This window comes from Heterocephalus glaber, unplaced genomic scaffold (genome assembly GCF_053883595.1).
Source record: "Heterocephalus glaber isolate CG9 unplaced genomic scaffold, H.glaber_assembly_v1.0 deba00001689, whole genome shotgun sequence".
NCBI classification, from domain to species: Eukaryota; Metazoa; Chordata; class Mammalia; order Rodentia; family Bathyergidae; genus Heterocephalus; species Heterocephalus glaber.
In genome coordinates this window covers 5,696,084-5,715,495 of record NW_028258414.1, presented here as the reverse complement: position 1 = coordinate 5,715,495, position 19,412 = coordinate 5,696,084, and the positions used below count along the sequence as shown (strand labels likewise).

Below are 19,412 nucleotides of genomic sequence, written 5' to 3'. Positions count from 1 at the left end.
ATGGAAGCTCAGGTTTCTCCTCCTGGGGCAGCCCTGGGTGGGGAGAGGGTTGGGAGCTGGGTGAGTTGACTCCCAGGACAAGGCAGGTCTGTTACAATTTACTTCTGGAAGTACTTGCTGATTCAACTGACTATTGATCGGTTTTTATTTCCTGTAGGTAAGGGGAAGGAGTCTTCATCTCTTTGCCAAATACAGAGCCGTTTGCAGAAATGCTCAGAAGCCCATTCCAAGACTCGGAGTTACACATCAGAATCAAACTCAATTTTACAAATCCTCAATTTTACAAGTAAGAAACCTTTTAAGAATCAAAGGCATCCATCTTACAACTCAGAAGGGAGGGACACACAGGACAGCAGGAGAGGTGAGAGAAGATGTCTGCGGTGATGAGAACCTTCAAAAGCTTTTCCGGAAGCCCATCTGACTGCCATCCAGCACTTGGACTAAGCTTTGGCTTTGTTATAAGAGCAAAGTGACTTCACACCAGCCTAGATATTCTGCGTATGATTAGCCCAGCTGAGAGGACAAAAGAGCTCGCTAAGGGGCTAGAGGTGTAGCTCAGTGGTACAGCGCTTGTCTAGCCCGTGTGAGGCCCTGGGTTCAATTCGAGGTACTCTCACCTCACCTCCTCGCATTCCAAGTTTATTAAGACAGGTCTATTTTCAAGAAAGCAAAACCACACATAATACATAAATGCTCATCCAAATCGGCTAGCTTGGTGCTGCAGGGCCATGTGTCACAAATACTTATCCAGCACATCTATGCCAGGCTCTCTGCTAAACATTGAGTATCCATTTCCTCCACAGCCATTTAGGAGGTCAATAAACATGAAAAAACAGACAGAGGCTGAGGCAGGTAAGCTGCAGGCTCAATTTAGGCAACGGAGAGGGGAAGACGAGACAGGAACCCTACTCCACAACCCCGGCTCTCAACCATCACACTACTGCTACCTGTTATTTTCTGGTTTTGTCCCAGGTCTGGTGTTGTCAGGTTGAGCCTTAAATGTTTATCACTTAGTATTTGCTTTTTTGTTCTGCAAAGTATTTAAAATAAAGTCTGAGGATAATACGGTGACAGTGCTCTACCTAGCATCCAGAAAGTCACATTATAACATTTTGCTGTATTATAACCTGATGCCATAATCTATTCCCACTCAGATCCAATACAACTATGCAAATCGCTTTTCTGTTCAACTCCCCATCCTGCACAGTAATGACTGAATGCTAAGGTATTCCCATCAAAGGTATTTGTGGGCAAACTTTTCACCAGCAGCTCCCTTCATATTTCTTTCCATCTCAGGGAAGGAGACTGAGCATTGTGGGAATGTAGGCAGAAAGGCCATTTCACATGAGCAAGCACAGGGCTGGGGATAAGCAGAGGTAGGGGGTTATAAGGGCTGGGGCAAGGTGTGTGTGGGTGGTATCCAAAAAATAAAAGTTCATTACAGCTACTGGTGATAGGAGACTGAGCAGCACTTTGGAATCCCACTGGGGTCGTCTTGCAGATAGCTTTCAAAGCACCTGAGCAGGTCAGCTGCTCACCCTAGGGTACCTTTATGTGCACTCTGAAGGAGCTTGTTCAGACTTGAAGGATGCCAGGCATCTGGCCTGATGAGCAGAGCACAGGCTGAACTTGGAGCCCCACCCCTGTTCCATCAAACTCCTCCGTGGAAAGCCTGTCCTGCAGAGCCTTGGACAGCAGCCCTGCACCCCCCACCCCTGGACTTTCTCCTCTTCCCCAGGAGGCTACTGATGTTGTCACCACAGGGAATGAGACACCAATGGGCCATCAGGGGATCAGGACTCAGCATGGATCCTCTCTGCTTTCAAGACAGAGCAAAATGCCTCACGCATTAGAATCCTACATGTTTCCTAGACTGATTTTAATATCTTCAAAGTATACTTCATTGATGCAGCTGTACAATGTCAAGGGATGCTATATGCTGAGAAAAATAAAACTGAATAACTAAGCCAGAGCCTGCCTTCCTCCTGGAGGTAGCAGGGCTGGGTCACAAGGAGAGTAAGCTCTGGTCTCAGGGTCACTGGGTTTCAGTCTTCCCTGCTGGTTCCTTATTGAGGAACTGTATACAAGTTTCTCCGATTACTAAACTTCAGTTTCCTCATCTGTCAGGTGGGGATTAAGAATAGGACCGTGGGACTGGGGATTTAGCTCAGTGGTTCTGCCCCCTGCCCCGAAAGCGCAAGGACCTCAGTTCGATCCCTAGTAACAACAACAACAAAAAAGAATAGCACCATGCTCTGAGGACTGTTAGGAGGATTAAATTAATGGACACAAAAACCCTGAGCACAGTAACTGCCATAGAGTTAGCACTTGATAAATACTGGATGTAGTTACTCCTTGTATTACAGCAAAGGGTTTGGAAAGGATGTACCTGTCCCTGTATGTAAGGGCACTCACACCTTTTCTTCTGGAGACATGACAGGTGAGGAAACAGCATGTAACTAAACCAACACAACATTTTTAATACTTGGTACTTGATGTACGTCCATAGTGGGTTGAATGGTGGGCCTCAAAAGACATGCCCACAACCAAACGCCTGGAACCTGTGAATGTGATCTCATTTGGAAAAGGGATCTTTGTATGTTTTTTACATTGCTGGGAATCAAACCCATGGCAGGGCAAGTAATCTACCACTGTGCTCTACCTCCAAAGCAGATGTATATAAGCTAAGGATCTTGAGATGAGACCATCCTGGTTACTCAATATCCCCTAAGTCCATTAACAAGTGTCCACATAAGAGACAAGAGACACAGAGCAGCACAGGAGACAGTTAACCATGGAGGCAGAACTTGGTGTGACACTCAAGGGACAAGAGCTACCAGAAGCTGAAAAGGGCACAGAATCGACTCTGCAGCCTGCAGAGCAGGTTTGGCAATGCCCACATCTTTAGTCTGGATTTCTGGACTCCAGAACTGCAAGGGAACAAGTTTCTCCTGTTTTAATCCACTCAGTCAGTAGTGATGTTACAGCAGTCACAGAAGGTGAGGTCTGGGAGTTTTCATTTCTTCTCCCTGCCAGGGGATGGGAGGCTGCAGGTCTGGCACCTCACCTGAACATGGGAATGAAGCAGCGGGAACAGGGTGGGGTGAACTCTCAGTCCATGGCTCCTTTAGACGGAGGGCCACTGGCTGCTTTTGCCAACATTTTAGAAGAGATACATATTGAGGTACAGACTTAGACATTTTTATTTTCAGATAGATTCTCACTAAATTGCCCAGGCTTGCCTTGAACTCACAGTCTTCCTGTCTCGGACTCTCTAGTAGCTGGGATTACAGATGTGTAACACCATGCCCAGTTGATACTATTTCTATTTCGATGCTACTCATGAACAGAGGAATTAGTCTTCTGTACTAGCACATATTATTATACACATGTACCTACGTACCATATAAATGCCTGCATAATGTTATACATATGCATACCATGTAGTATGCACACATACACCTGCAGAGACGCAGATACTGCCCTCCAAGGACATCCAGAAATACTTTCTTACACAATTCATAATGGAGTCAAAAGTAATGCTGGCGGAAACAATGTCCAGCTTCTCTTCCAAACTATACTCCTGCAAAGGGCACAGAAGCAGTCACCCTGGCATCCAGGTCAGTCCTACCCGCCCCCCCCCTTCATACAGCTAGACAAGCCCTTTCCTGATTATAAAGAAACTCAGAGGAAGAATCAAACTGGCCACACTTGAAAAGGCAGAGAGACACTGGCCATTTTAAATCTCAACAACCTCCTACTCAGAACCAGTGGGAGGCTTAGTTGCCCCCTTTAGCTCTTGTGCAATTTGAAAAAGTAAGAATATTGATTTTCTAAAATCAATACCTGCAGAGATTTTGGTTAGTGCATTTCTTGATGTGCACATCGATACTGATGGCGGCACTGACGAATGCTAGGAAACCCTGAAGGCTGTTAAAAATCCAATTCTGGCTTCTCCCTGCTGAGGTACACGATGTGTGACCAGCCAACTCTCTTTGAAGGGTTTGCAAAATGAATCCTAACTAGGCAAAATGTATTTGCTACTTAAAAGAGTGTTCTAGGGATGAACTCAGCTGAGTGATTCCTTTTCAGTGGCTGCATAGGGAGGCTTTGGCCACCCAGAAGAAAGTCTGCAAGTTTGTTTGGGAAACCAGGGAAAAACTCTGTACCCTTAAACACACAATGGGCCCAGCTGGCTGAGGATGAAAGATGGCAGGCTTGAGGCTGGGAATGACAACTTTAGTCTCTGGCTTCTTTCAGGGAAAGTTGAGAGCAATCAAGGATGGCAAGTGCCTTGTTGGCCGAATCTGACCACAACCAAAAGAAAAATTTCATACAGATTTCTTCTCAATGCTAGGTGAGAAAAGGTCCTGAAGTGATCATTTTTGGACAAGAGCCCAGGGGGAGGCTGAGAGGTATTTTTTGCAGTTTAAAACAGCACTGTAGTTAACACAATACCCAGCACTGCAGGCTTTTGGGAACGGTGACAAAATTGACTACACCCTCACACATTATGGTTTATATCTAGACGTCCCCCTAGAGCTTCATGTACTCAGAGGTGGGGCTTTTTGGAGATCGTTGGATCATGGCATGTAATACACATCAGTAGATTAATCTCAATCCACTGATGAGTTTGTAGGTAAATGTGATGTTGGGAGGTGAAGTCTGGTTGGAGGAGGTGTGTCACTGGAGGTGTGGCCTGGAAGGGTCTATCATCTTCCCCTCCTTTGATCTCTGTTCTGCTTCCTGTGGCCATGCCATGAGCTGTTTCTCCATTGCCAAGTCCCTCTGCCATGCTGTCCTGCCTTGGAGTCAGCTGAGACTACATAATAAAACCTCTGTAAACTGTGAGCCAAAATAAACCTCTCCTCCTTTAAGCTGTGGGTGTCAGGCATTGTGTCTTAGTGAAGAGAAAGTAATTAAGCAGCCCCTCTGCACACACACAGTAAGGCAGGGTCCCCTCAGTACACATTACCTTGTGTCCCAGCTGGGCTGCTTCTCCCCTGGCCGCTGTGGCGATGGGATCAATAAGGTGCCCGATTTCCTGAACCACTGAAGTTAGCTGCTCCTGCAGGGCCTGATACCGAGAGAAGTGTCAAGATCATCTGACAACGGTTCCCCACAACACAGCACCAATATGAAAAGACAAGTGAAGCCACCCGGAATGGACAACCAAATGCCTGGGTGTGCCAACAAGCTGCCACTTCCTGTCCTGCCCAGTGGTGCCTCAGCTCCCCTGGGCCAGCTACTATGAGAGAAGAGAGGCCAGAGGCAGGCCCCAGAAAGGCGGGTGCCAGGGGCTTCCCGCTCCCACCAGCCCTGGCAACAGATGCTAGTGCTACCTTTACTTTGCTCAGCACAATTACTGGAAATGTGATGTGGAATAGCTGTGGCTTTCCCAGAAGGAAAGACCAAATGGAGACAGCTAATTGGGGTCTGAGGGAACATCCAGGTCCCTGTCTTCTCAGAACATAAAGTGGGAGAGGAAAGTGATGTAAAAATGAAATCAGCTCTTTGGAAGCAGGACTCCACCACCCAGTGCACAGGGAAGAGGCCAGGTGGGATGCACTGAGCAGGATCCACGCTCTTAACTCGCTGCACTGGGTGGTGGGCATACAAATATTGACAGGAGCACCGTGGAAGCATTTCCTTTTGAGTGTGAGATGGTTTAACCACTGCCCCAGTGGACTGAACTCAGAATGTAGAGAGCTACAATGGGCAGGGAGAGTGAGGGAGGGGGACTCAAGGGTGGGGATTATTAACCAGTAGCAGAAGAGATCTGATTCCTTTATAGGAGTATTGATAGGAGATTCAGGGTTAACAGATGAGAACTGCACACACTAGCACCCAACAAGATGGTTCCTGAAGAAGTGACAGTGTCCTGCCTTTGCCAATTTTCCTGGGAACAATGTTGCCCATGAGCTGGAGGGCTTTGGGCAGAGTTCACTCCACGAGGGGTCAGCCTAATGGGCAAACTTGAAAATCAGAGAGCTAGAGAGAACCTTAGAGAAAGTCCAAAGGTCTTATTTAGCTAATTACTTATTATCTTCAAGCTCATGATGTGATTATAGTCAAGAATGTTGGAATATCTCAGCAATGAGGTTTTATTATAGGTGATTTGTTAAAATTAAATATGGCAGAACTGGGGTGCACATGTATGTCAAAGGGGAAGTTTTCTTCCTAGTGAGGAAGTTGAGATGGAGGACTTGCTTGGGAAAGGAGGTGAAAGGATGGAGCCCAAGGGGAGGCTGAGAGCTATTTTTTGTAGTTTAAGGCAGCACTGTAGTTAATACAATATCCAGCACTGCAGGTTTTTGGGTATGGCGACAAAATTGACTACCCTCTCTCCCATTATGGTTTATATGTAGATGTCCCCCCCAGAGCCTCAGGTGCTCAGAGCTGGGGCTTTCTGCAGGTGGTTGGATCATGGGATGTTAACACACATCAGTTTGCAGGTAAATGTGATGTTGGGAGATGCAGCCTGGTTGGAGGAGGTGGGTCACCTTTGCTTCTTGATTTGGGGCTCCATAAAGGGTATGTTCAGCTAATGGTACTTATCAAGCTGCACATTTAATGTGCCTTTTGGTACACATACTATACTTAATAACAGGTTAAAAACAGTAGTTTTGGCCTTCTAAACAGGGTGAAAATGCTTTAGTTCTTTTTTATTTTCAGGAAATGAGTGTATGTGAAGGGGTTATGAAATAGACAGCTATGTTAATAAAAATGAGCAATGCCAAACTCTGGGGTCACTGCTCAGAGAAAGGGACCAAAGCTCACTGCAATAAGGCAAACATCAGCAAACAGACCACTCATATTTATTAAGCACCTCTGAGTGCTAGGCCCTGTGCTTTAAAAAGGGAAAACAGAAGATAAGTAGGAACCAGGAGGCTTTGCCCTGCTGTTAGAAGCCACTCTAAGGAAAAACCTCTTCTAAACTGCAAAAACCATCAAGAAAGGATAAAGTGGTTCTAAGTAACAGAATGTAAAAGCTCCTTACATACTAGATAATGGTATGCATTAGAGTTTAATGTCAAATGCATTAGAATTTGATGTCAGATTTGCCCATTAACCCAAACGTGGATCAATGAACTGTGACAGAATCACTCAACATAGGGCTAACTAGTTCTATGGCTGTGTTAAGAGAAACATGGTAACCCTACATTACTGACACACAATTACCTGATACTCATAATTTCTCCCCAAATCCCAGCCACACTTGAACTTCTCCCCTGGTGGTAGGTGTATTCTCTCCTCCAGCTGTCACCCACATCAGCTCTACTCCTTCTAAAACCTTCCCAGGTTGGAAGGGCTGTCCAGCAGTAAAACTCCAGCATCAGAAATGCTTTGCTTCCCTCCTCCAAAACAGGATGCTGAGATTTTTCAGCATCTTCAGAGCTTTGTAGCTGAAACTCATCTTACCTCTACAGAGATGTCATCCCTCGTGGCCAAGCTCTGGCTGACAGCTGCCAGTGAAGCCTTCTCAATGTCCCGAATGCATCGATTGATGCCATCAATGGAGTAGTCACACTCCCTCTGCCCGGGGGCCTTGTCCCTGGAAGGGACAGGGCAGATTAGACACTGAGTTCATAGCGCTCAGGTCCTGCGCCACCTGTTCTAGCACTGGTGGGGTGGAAGCCCCTGTCCCTGTCCTGCCTGGTCACCTTAATTAAGGAGTCAATCTGGCCCTTGCTGGGTAATGCCTCACTGCATAACCTGGGCATTTCTTATTTTAAGCTGCTCTACTCATTTCTAGCAGACAGGTTACAGTGCTGCCCTCCATCTCAGGCTGATGCCAGGCAACTGCAAAGGAAAGAAGCTGGATTTGGATTCTTTTTTCACTGACTTGAACATGGAACTTTTAATTAAAAATAATTCCAGCACTATTTATAGCACAAATACTGACTTTCTATTGTATACTAGTCCAAACTGATGGGCTACAGAAGGACTTAAAATATCTGGTGGGTTTTTCTTTGCAAGGCATTGAGAAAAAGTTAACTATGGTTTTGAGCTTCAAAAAAACCTGGGAAACAAAACCTAACTAAGGAAATAATTGCATTCCATGCTGTGGCATATTGACTCTGGCCAACTTCAGAAAGGCTGCATCTATTCAGGGGATATTTTTCCAGGCTCCTACCCTCACCAAGGAGATCAGAGATGCCCAGAGCTACTGGGGGGTGTATTCTTTTTGTTTCATTATCAAACTAAAGAAAACCTCACATTTTCCAACATAAATAGTTGTGCCCTATGTCTGAGCTCCTAGGTATACACAGTGTGGTACAACAGTTAGAATAAAAGAGACTCACTAGAGGATGCCACCTAAATTCTCCCGCCTGCATTTTTCATCAGTAAAATGGAGATATGGATATCTACCTTACAATGTTATGACGATCAAATAGGGGGCTACAGGTGAAACACTCAGAATAACATCAAGTGTTTAGTAAGAGCATAAGTTGCTATTACTGGGACCAGTGCTATCACTGGTTCCAAAGAGGTAAAGAAAAAGATGATGATAATGATCAACATTAGTGTTAAGTAAAAAGCTTGGTGGGTGTACCACCCCCTCCTGCTCCGTTCAGATGCTGCGCCAGAGCCCTTTCTGGATGGGAAACTGACCTGATAGATGTGATGAGACTCTTAATGGAGTCAGACACAGTGTGGGAATGTCCAGCCAGCACAGACCAGGTCGGTGGGTCTTTGGGGTTGATGGCCAAAGAGCGTGCAGTGCGGATGAGGTATGATGAGCTCTCCAGCATAATCTTCGCAGAGACCAGGATTGGTTCCTGAGCCTGGGAGCCCTGAGACCAAATAGCAGAGGGGTCAAGGTCAGGGCACACAGCGATGAATGGCTAGTGTGGGCCCTCAAAGTCTTATTCTTTGTCAAGTCACCACCTTCACCTTATGGAGTGAAAGGGGTTAGAGATGGTGGGAACTTGGGTTCAAGTCTGCTCCTTAAATAGAAGTTCTGAGTATGTCATTTCCCATGAAATAATCAGGCCCAAACCTGAGCGCAGATTGTTCTCAACATATGAAGCTATTTCCTCTAAAGAGACGATTCATTGGTTTCATAACTCTGAGTGGTATCATCCACAGTAACTGTACACTACATAATGACAGAGGCCTTTTGGAATTTTAACTGGTCATGTGCATTCAACGCTACACAAAATTAGCTGAAGACCCTTGCGTTAACTTTGTTGCAAAGAGCCCCCTACCTCAGAGCTGATCTGGGCGGGAATGCTGACAAACTCTGGGTTTGATGCAAATGCTGTCAGGTTCTCCACAGCTTCGATCAAGGGTGCAGTGGCAAGGCGACACTTATTGCGGTTGTCTTCAGAGAAATCCCCATCCAGGGCCTGATGGAAAAAAACGAGATTCCATCTGACTGAGAAGTAAAAATCATCCCCAAACTAGAGCAAGTCTTTCCTGGGGAAGAAAGACGGTTCAGTAAGAATGCTAGCGGAAATGTTCGGTAGGTTCACAAACAACAAATAAGAACTGGACAGAGAGGCCCAGTTAGCAAAAGCCCGGCTGTGCAGTGCACAGGACATCTGGCTTCCTGGTCAATCAACTCCCACGCCCATGAGGCAGAGATAGACCTGCTCTTGCCTTGCCTCCCTTGGGCTGGGCTGTCAGACCCTGTTTTTGAGAGTATAGTCCTTGGACTCTGCTCCTCCATTTCCACTCTGATTACGTTCTCAGTGATAAAGTTGGCACACGTACCGCCTCTCAGTCTTGACTGGGTGTCCCTGCTTGATGTCACCACAACCTGGCAATGAACATGGTGGGATCCAATGGGAAGGTGCAAATGGGACTGTGCCCCAATCACGTGGACAAATTTCACAACCCTATACATAGTTAACTGGGCCATACAATAAAGGGTATCCACTGAAAGACTCTGTTTGTGCAAAGTACAAATATAGGTGGTATTAGAGGTTAGAAGGTATTAGAGGTTAGGTCACCCTGTGGAGTGGGTGGGACTGAAGGGGACAGGGAGGGAGGGCTTCTTGATGTTGATAATGTCCTGCTTCTCCATCTGACTATCATTACTTAGCAGCTTCAGCTTGGAAAACGCAGAGAGCTCTACACAGGAGGTGTGATTTCTTCTGTATCTTATCTTTTGCTTCACTTTTTTTTTTTGATTGGTAGCAGGTAACACAATAGCATATTGCTGATTCATAATGGGATGGAAGAGCATCCAGGAATGTGGTCTGTGACCCATGCTGAGCTGCCTCACAAAGGGTTAACACTTGGATTCAAGGTTTCCCAACACAGGACTCCACCCTCAAGAACAAGACAATCAGAACCAACAGCCTGTGACCTGGGCGCATGTCCCTGCCTCCTATCAGAGAGCTGCTTTTGGGAAGGCAGTCATGTTTGGAGAAGGCAAATTTCCTTATTAAACGACTAATTAAACTTTTAATTTCATCCTTATGAGCAGTATATAAAAACCAATTTAGACAATTAGTGAAGAAAAATGCAGAGGCACTGGCATTGTACAACAAACTGGGTCCATGATAGAGGATTCTGTTTCTCACTAAGACAAGAGGAGGCAGGCAGTGTTGGTCTGAAGGCTATTTCTGCGTAACAGCTACATTCCAATCAAGCCTTGGCAGCTTGGGACAGTAATTACCCATCCCTGTAATACTAACATTTTCAGAGGAATTCCCAGGAGTCTGGCTAATTTAGTCTTGGCTAATATGGTGCCTGGGTTATCTTGGCTGGTGCCCTTCCCCCACCAGACTGGCACTAACCTTCCCCTAACGTCGGACTTGGGGATTCTCCTAGGCCCAATGGATTCCCTACATGCCTGCTCCTTTTCGCTCCTCTCCAGCTGCCAGCTCTGGAACTAGTAAACGCTGATTTACGTGCTGGCCCAGGCAACAGAGGAGAAGCAGCTCAGCATGGGAATCTCACTGTACCATTGACATCACTGATTCCTTGAGGTTGGGTCCTCCTGGGCCTCAGAGCAATTTGGGAACATCTGTGGGAGGCAGGTAGGCGCTACCTGATAGGAGCCTGACAAAAGTGGCCCTCACACAGGCAAACAGTGAAACAGGCAGATAGCCAGAGTGGACTTTGGAATCCAAGGGGCTCAGAACCCACCTACACCAATCATGACCCTGGGCTATGGTGCATAGTGTCTAGTTCGACAGGAGATGCTGAGCCTTCCACTGGTGTTGCCCACCCTGCTTACTTCTCACTCCACACACCTCCACACTCTCACCCCTTCTTGGCTCCCAAAGATCTTTCAGTTTACTGGGAAGCCAAGTATTTGATCAAGCCATGGACCATCAACTGAACTTAACTCCAACTGAAATCATGGCTGCCCGCAGTAAATCCCAAGATGAATCCCACTTCTCTAATGGTTTTATGAACTACACCGACACAATGAAAGGGTTTGTTTAGCATAGGTCTTAAAAATCATGTGTCATGTAGCCCATTGCTATTTACAGGCCAGGGCCTTGAAGAACATGGGCCAGAATACCAAACTACATCAAGCACTCTTTCCTGTTTTCAAAAAGAAAAAGCTGGTTCCCTCCAAAGGAGGCATTTGGCATCAAAAGGATGGTTTGTACAGACTGATATTCTGTTTCCCCTGGGCACAGCTAAGCCACCCAAGTAAACTGAGGACTCTGATCTGCCCGGCAGTCACACACTAAGCAAACAAGAGAGTTTCCTTGTGGTCACAGAACATCTACTGCGTCAGCCATTGGGATGAAAGAGTGAATTCACTTTGTCACATGTTGAGGAGCATCAGACAGGGGCATTCCCTACTGCTGGGCGGGCTGCTCCAAGTGTTCACACCACAGTCTCCCAGGGATCTTGGAGAAATTTCCTTTGTGCAGGAATAAGAATCAAAGATCCACAAGTTTTGAGGGGCCTCCTGGAACTTACAGACCATTTAGTACCAAACCCCTGATTTTCCCAAACAAAATCTGATTTTTCCAAATAAGAAAATACCACAGAGACATGATTTGCTAAGGTCACCCTGTTACTTACCAGCATTCCTCCAACCATAAGCCACGCTTCCTGGCTCCCTTTTCTCCTACTGACCTTAGACAAAAGCCAACAAGGAGGAGGAGTATGAAGCCCTTGAATGTTTCCCTTTTCTTCTGAAAAAACCTACATTACCAATCCAAACACAAGGATGACCAAGAAAACATACTCACAGCCAAGTCAAATTTGATTACATAGAGCTGCATCGGGTGTCTGTGGTACACACTGGAAATGCTCAGTTGCAGAACTCTGAGCTTTACCTCCCTGGTAAGGGGCAAGGCCAAACTTCAACTTCTCAGAAAAACAAAAGCTGGTGTTACATAATTTCTACTTGGCACCCAAACCTGAGTGATGGCATATTTAAAATAACATTCCATTCCACACATCTGATTTAAGGCTAGGTAATGAGCAGATGGGAGAGAGAAGCAAGCGTGTGCGCAGTGACCAGCACATATGGCAGCCCCTGTCCAGGGTGGGTCTCCTAACTTGCCTGGCATTTAGAGCCATATCTGGCAGACAGGACACATGCAGAAATGTCCTCTTCGTGAGCTGTGCATTGGGATTTGAAATGAAGCCATTGGTAGAGATTTGAGATCACTGGATGTGCACACTCTACATATTTTTCTGTTCCTGGTGCTTCTCTGGCCAGGTCTCCTCCCTCCTTCTTAACTAGAAGGGTGTGGTAGCTGGGGTTTATGCTTGGGCACACCCCTACAGAGAAAACAGAAAAACAACCCTGCGAAGCAGAGCACTGAGAAAAATGCAGCTGTGAATGCAGCTGTCTGAAGTATTTAAGGAATTAAATATTCATTTGCTTTTTGGTTTGACAGGATACTTAACCATGCCTTCCAATAGGAAACCTATCTGGGTACACTACAGAGGGCTACTATGAAATGTCCTTCGCCATTTCCCTATTAGTAAACTGAAAATAAAGCTCAATGCTCCCAGCAAACCCAGCCACGGGCTGGGGTGGGGGATTGAAAACCAAGCTCATTTCTGACAAATCAAGGGACAACAGGCTCATTTCAGCTCCTCCTGCACTGTTGCTGGTTCCTGGGTGTTCAAGGGCATGCGACAGTCACCGGGCACTGCTCCTCTGATGTCTCTGCACAGGCCTGTCCTTCTGGCCATTGCAGGGCCTCATTTGTGGCAGGGAACTGCACAGAGGGCTCAGCAGTGTGAGAAGAACATTAGAAGATGAGACTTTACAGGGATGCCTCACATAGAGACAGATCAGGATGCAGAGTGAAGGCAGAGGCACAAAAGAAAGGCTCCAGGATTTCTTCTAGAATAAGGAGCTTCTTCCCCTCCCCAACCCTTTAGTCTAAGTGTAATTTGTTGTGTTTTTTTTTTTGGTACCAGGGATCGAACTCGGGTCCTTGCACTTGCGTAGCAGGTGGCGAAACCACTGAGCTAAATCCCCGGCCCTGTAATTTGTTTTTTAATGCTCAGAAAATGACCAACTTAGATTAATTTTGCAGCAACCAATGATGATGTCACCACTTTCAACTATATTACCCTTTCCGTCCCCATTTCCCCTAAACTTATACACAAGCACTATAAACAAAACAAGGTCTTTCTTCCCAGACGAGAAGGATTGATTCATCTCTCCATCCCAAACGGCTGAGCAGTACACTGGGGCTGAAGACAAGAGGCCTGGGGCCTGGGTTTGAATTCTCACCCATCCTTGCTGGCTGGGTCACCTTGATAAAACTACTCAACCTCTTTGTGTCTCAGTTTCCTCATCTATAAAATAAGGATCAGTGTAGGGGGATTACGTGGCCTGGATGGTTAACATACACAAGGTGCAAAATAAACATTTAAAAGGGTAAGCTTTAATTACTAGTACTTTGAACTATAGTGTCAATGGAGGTCAGCAACTGTCAGGATCCTGGGGTAACAGGGGAATGGGTTTAATTTATTGGTTTACTTTAACATATTATTGCAGAGATTTTGGTTGTTTATTTTTAAAATGACTGTTGAAAGAGCTAAGAAACCTCTGCCTGGGAAACTGCCCTGTGCTTTTACAGCCAGCTTCTAGCTGCCACTGGGCTGGGTGCTCTCACCTTGGCTTCTCCTGGGCTCTTCCTCCTGACCGACTATCTGTGGGATTATACAGGCTTTCTTGTAGCGGGAGGAAAATGAGGTGCATAGTGTCCTGTCCTCTGGAGGTCTCTGGGAAGAGACCATTCCTCCAGGACTTCTCAGCAGCTAAGCAGGTCCCTGATCCAAGTACAGATGGGGACCCTGAGATAAAAAGCGTTCCAGTTTTTCCCTTTACCTGACCAGGTTTGCACAGAACTGCTGTCCTCCCATGACAATATTGCTTTGAAGGCCAAGCCAGGGTGGGGGCAGGACAGGGGCTGGGCTTTGTGCCTGTGGTCTGCTGTTTTCCTTCTAGGTCAGCTGCCTGGGGCCTGCTTGGTCCCAGCCTAGGGCAGGCTGTATGGCTTTCTCGCCCACCCATTAGACTGCAGCCTGGCCACCATCCATTCCCCCATGTGCCCAGGGACTTTAATACAAAGATGAGGTCAGTAGGAAAACAGAACGTATTAACTGAAAGAACTTAATGTTCCATTTAAAAGATTGAAACTATAAAAATCAGAATAGGTATCAGGAGAAACTTTTTAAAAACATGATTTTTCCATAATTTCCTTTTTCCTCCATATCCTCTCTTTGTCCATTTACACCCAGTAACGAGGGCACAGCCCTCTCAGCCCGTTCAAAAGTGCCCCAGTAACCCCAGAGTTTAAGTTCACTGCCCACAGAGAGGGCCAGCAGAGGTCCCACAACCAAGCCCTCCAGCCCGACTTCTGCCCCTAGGCCCAGGGTGTGGGCGCAGAGACCCAGGGTGTGGGCTTTCCCTCATCAGTGCACCTGTTAGTGAGAGATTCCCCCTCTCTGCTCAGCAACAGGTGTCATGGGGACCAGCAAGACTCCAGGCAGCCACCTACCTTGATAGTCTTCACCAGGTTGGCGGTGCTGTTGGCGACCTCCTTGGCCGACTGGACGAAATGCCTCTTGGCCACGGGGTTGGCCGTCTTCGATGAGGCTATGCGGCAGGCGTTGCACAGGGCCGAGGTGTGCTTGGCCACGATTGTGGCCGCTGACAGGACCTACAAAGCATGGAGCCAGGTTGGGGCACCCCGTGTCTCAGGGCAGAGGGGCCTAGACTCCTCTTCAACTCCTGTGCCCAGAACCCGGGCACCCCCAGTGTCTCCAGGGAGGGAGAGGGCAAGGCACACAAAGACAGAATGAAAGCGGAAAAGGGAAGGAGGTGGCGATGCGGCTGGCGGTGGGCTGGGGCCCTCACAGTCTCAAAGGGGATGCAGTCAGCAAGTCTTTGCAAGGCCTAGGCAGGAGGTCCGGGGTCCAAGCTCTAGGCCAAGGCCTAGACACACATAATTTAACACATTTTCTAGCAGTCACAATAAAATAAGTAGAGAAACACGAGAAATTAATTTAAATCAGATATTTTATTTAACTCAATATATGCAAAATATTTCATTTCATCATATAATCAGTGTACAAATACTGTGAATGAATTTTATACTGTTTTGTTTATACCAGGCCTTCGAAATCCAGGATACATTTTATAGTTATAGCCAATCACAATTTGGACTAGATGGGTTTCAAGCGACTAGTACCCATGGATCACTAAGGGCCACCACATTGGAAACCCCAGGTTTCTTGAGTGAAATCAACACCAAGGTGCACCTGCTCCCTCTGCGTCCTCAGCTGCTATAGGCACAAGCGCCCTCCCCTCAACCTTTGCTGGGGCTGGTCACACCCTCTAGCCGTAACGGGACAGGTACCCTGACACTCCAGCTCGAAGCCCTGCTTGATTCAGGTGTTCCCTGTGTCGCCTTTTCACATGGGTCCTTCATCAGCCTCAGGAACACTGATCTCGGGGTGCGTGGGGTACACGCTACTCCATATCAGTCACTCTTTCTTTTATTACATATTGCTTTTTGGGGGGTACCAGGGATTGAACTCAAAACTTCATGCTTACCAGGCAGGCGCAGTGTCGCTGAGCTACATCCCTGGCCCCACATTGCTTTTTTTAGTTTGTTTTTTATGGTGCTGGGAATTGAACACAGAGCTTTTGCACTAAGCTGTATCTCCAGCCACTTTTTATTCTGATACAAAGTCTTGCTAAGATGCTAAGTTGCCCAGGCTGGGCTCAAACTTTCAATCCTCCTGCTGCAGCCTGCCAGGGTGCTGGCATCACAGGCTTGCACCATCACACCTGGCTAGGAACCCATGGCCCTCGGGTAGCAGAAGTGTCACGGAACATACCATCTCTTCCTCCCACATCTCTCTGGCTCCTCTGTGTGCAGGGATTCTGACCCTGACTCAGGCCTGGCTCAGGGCCTTTGTCTCTGAAGAGACAGCTCTTTCAGAGGACTCATCACACCTTCCTTTGTGCATGCTCTGCTTTGCCATCCTATCCCAAAAGCAGCATTTTCTAAACTTTGCCCAAGAAACTAAGAGCTAAAGGGTAGAAGACCAGAACTCACGTTGATTCCTTAGAGTACGGCACAGAACAAACCCACAAGGAATGTCCTCTGGATGGAGCATAGTTGTCAGAATCCCTTACAAAAGTCCCTGAGATTCCTTTATTCCTCCTGCCTGCTGGCATCCTTCTCTAAGCATATGCAACTTTCTGCTTTTCCCACATTCTGCAATACCTTTCATGACCACTGTCTACAGCGCCACATTTAACTGGCTTTGCAAGCTCTGAAATGACAGGATTCTTTACTAATTCTGCAATCTCCCACAACCCAGCTAGAGGAGCCCGAGGGCTCACATACCCTACATTACCCCAGGTTACCTGAGACGGACTGCTGCCGGGGTCCACCAGGTTCTGGCATGCCATCTGGATTGCCTGGTTAGCCCTGGCAAACTGGATGGGGTCCACCAGGCCCTGGTGGCCTGCCTGGCTGTTTGGATCAGAGATGCCAACCAGGTACGCCGCCTAGAAAGAGAAAACCAGAGCTCAGGCTGTCTGCTCCCGGATGAGCTGGTGGGAGATGGCAGTCTGACCATACTCCCAACTGGCACGCTTAGGTTCTGCCCGGTGCACACTGGTCAGGGTAATCTCATCGCTTCTGCCAAGGAGGGTGTAGTTATGGACATGCCTGTGCCAGCCTGACTTGCCAGCAGGAGTCTGCTGTAAGCAAGAGCAAACAAAGCCTCATTGTTCTTAAGAGAGAGCCTTCAAGAAAGTCATCTGTGTGCCATGGACAAGATGGATGCAGCCTTGATTTCTCCTGGCAGCCATCTATGATCACGATGGCTTCTGCACAAGGCTGACTCTGACTGGTAGATGAGGGAGGCAGGAAAAAGTGGGTGCAGACGGATGGTGTGGAGTTGTTCAGTCAGCCAAGCCTGTTGCCTGTTCTATCCAAGGGTTTCTTGGGTAGCTGAACACGTCCTTATTATTGAGGTCAGGATTTCCCAAAGGAGGAAGAACCTTAACTTGATAATTTAGTAAGAATAAGATGGCTCAGGAAACGTAACAAAAAAGACAGCAACTGGTTCTCAAGAGGACAAGAGGCTCCAAGAGAAAGTCTTTTCTCTCTGGATGTGGTAGCCCAATAAGGGAGAAAATGAACTAAAAAGCAGGAATGGTGACTCTAATTTATTTCCCCTGAGAATGGGGAGGAATAAGGGTAGAAAATTTCATCACCCCAACTAGAGATGTTTCTCTTTGCCTTTGGAAAATCTTCCAAGTTCAAGATAACTGTCAGTGATAAGCCACTTAAGGCACATGCTGACATCTTTGAAGCTACTGCTGCAGGACTGCAGTAGTTACTAGAAGGGCACAGGCCATAGTAGAGCAAGGACCACGCCCTATCATGTCTGCGTGATGGTGTCTAATTTTTTCTTTCTGTGATCCTAAAAAGAACATGACTTATCATTTTTGCAATTCTCAAGTCTCAGAAATTTTAATTATCCAGTGCTTGTGTTTTCCCCATGGAAACAACTCATCTATAACAATGACCTTAAAAAAAAGTTGGCCTATGACCCCACATGCCTGACCCACTGCCGTGCCCCCTGGGGATGAGTGGCTCTTGCTCTGCCTAAATGTCACCTAACTCAGAGCCACTTCCTCTCCCATGGTTCCTGTGGTGCGTAAAGAAGGAGCTGGAGCTTCCTCATTCCTCTCACAGGGGTCTGGTCACTCCTTACCCATAAGGCACAGGACACAAGCTGGGAAGATCTGCCCTGGAACCAGTCTCTTACCTGGGCTGCGGCCTCTGTCAGTCCACAGAGAGCCTTGGATGCAATTCCCACACATTCCCCAAAGGCAGGGAGATCCCCGGTCTTGGCATTCTGTGAAATCCCTGCCATTGACTCGCCTAGGACCTGCAAAGCAAACAACCAGCAATGTTCTCCATTGAGCACTGTTACAGGAGGCTATGCTTGTGACTTTAAGCCCAAGGCCACTTCATTAATACTATTTGCCATTTTCCCCTTCTCCTCGCATTAAGAAGAGATTCCCCAAAGAGTTATACCATTTCTGGTCCAGAAAGAGAAATAAGGAAAGTATGAATCTTTCATCTAAAAAGTTATCTATATGCCAAAGAGATACAGTTAATGCACACTAACAATAAAGTGCACTCTGTGTAAGGCCTCCCATGGGGAAATGGTGCAATCTGAAGACCATTAGTTCCCAGAACATAACAATCGCATCCATTGAGCTATATAGTTGAAGTCCTATTGTGAAAATGGATGTACTTTTCCTGGAATCATTCATTTAAATAGATCTTTGTTAAAGACGTTTCCTAAATATTTTAAGTATTTTTGCCTTATGTTGAAATTCACTGGTGTATATTTTCTCCAGACTTCAAAATAACAGCTGAAAAGGATTTTAGTACTCAGAATCTAATGCAGAGCATTCAAATACACTGCAAAAGGTAACACAGAAGGACACATGGGCAGAGCCAGGGAACTGACCCCAAATCTGGTGCTCTAATGTCTATGCTCGGAGGGCAGGTCACACTTTCCAAGATCACAGGTGATAGAACAAAAAGGTTTTCACCCTTTGAAAAGACTATGGTATTGCAGAGTCTAAAACCGATGCAGAACTCTTCATCTGTCAATAGGCCATCTTGGAGAGGTAAATGAAATAATTTCCTAAAATTGCTTACATATACAATATAATGTAGTTATTGTAAAGAGTTGCAAAACAAAGAAGTTAGAGACCATTTTTCTATACTGACTTTCTACCTTGCTCCTAACCCTGTATTCTTCTTTAAGAAGAAACCATTTCTTTGGATCTGGGTTTGTAAAACATATGCTCCCCCTCCCCAGGGCAATCCATTCTTCTACCAAAGAGGCTAGACTGAGGAACTTGTACTCTTAGCCCAATCCAAACCAAGCTTTTCTGACATCACCAATATCTGTGT

General features: G+C 46.5%; 1 protein-coding gene across 14 annotated transcripts in view; it reads right to left on the bottom strand.

Annotated features, from left to right (window-relative positions):
- The window catches only part of Tln2 (talin 2), a 404,430-nt gene that overhangs the window by 64,411 nt on the left and 320,607 nt on the right, over positions 1 to 19,412 (bottom strand). For all 14 annotated transcript variants that reach the window (XM_013076183.3, XM_021237120.2, XM_087199034.1 and 11 more), the window contains 7 exons: positions 18,247 to 18,369; positions 16,832 to 16,975; positions 14,952 to 15,113; positions 9,213 to 9,353; positions 8,617 to 8,798; positions 7,423 to 7,555; positions 4,976 to 5,077 (listed from right to left, as the gene is read on the bottom strand). In XM_013076183.3, the coding sequence (XP_012931637.2) occupies positions 4,976 to 5,077; positions 7,423 to 7,555; positions 8,617 to 8,798; positions 9,213 to 9,353; positions 14,952 to 15,113; positions 16,832 to 16,975; positions 18,247 to 18,369 (987 nt within the window). The remainder of the gene's footprint in view (positions 1 to 4,975; positions 5,078 to 7,422; positions 7,556 to 8,616; positions 8,799 to 9,212; positions 9,354 to 14,951; positions 15,114 to 16,831; positions 16,976 to 18,246; positions 18,370 to 19,412) is intronic.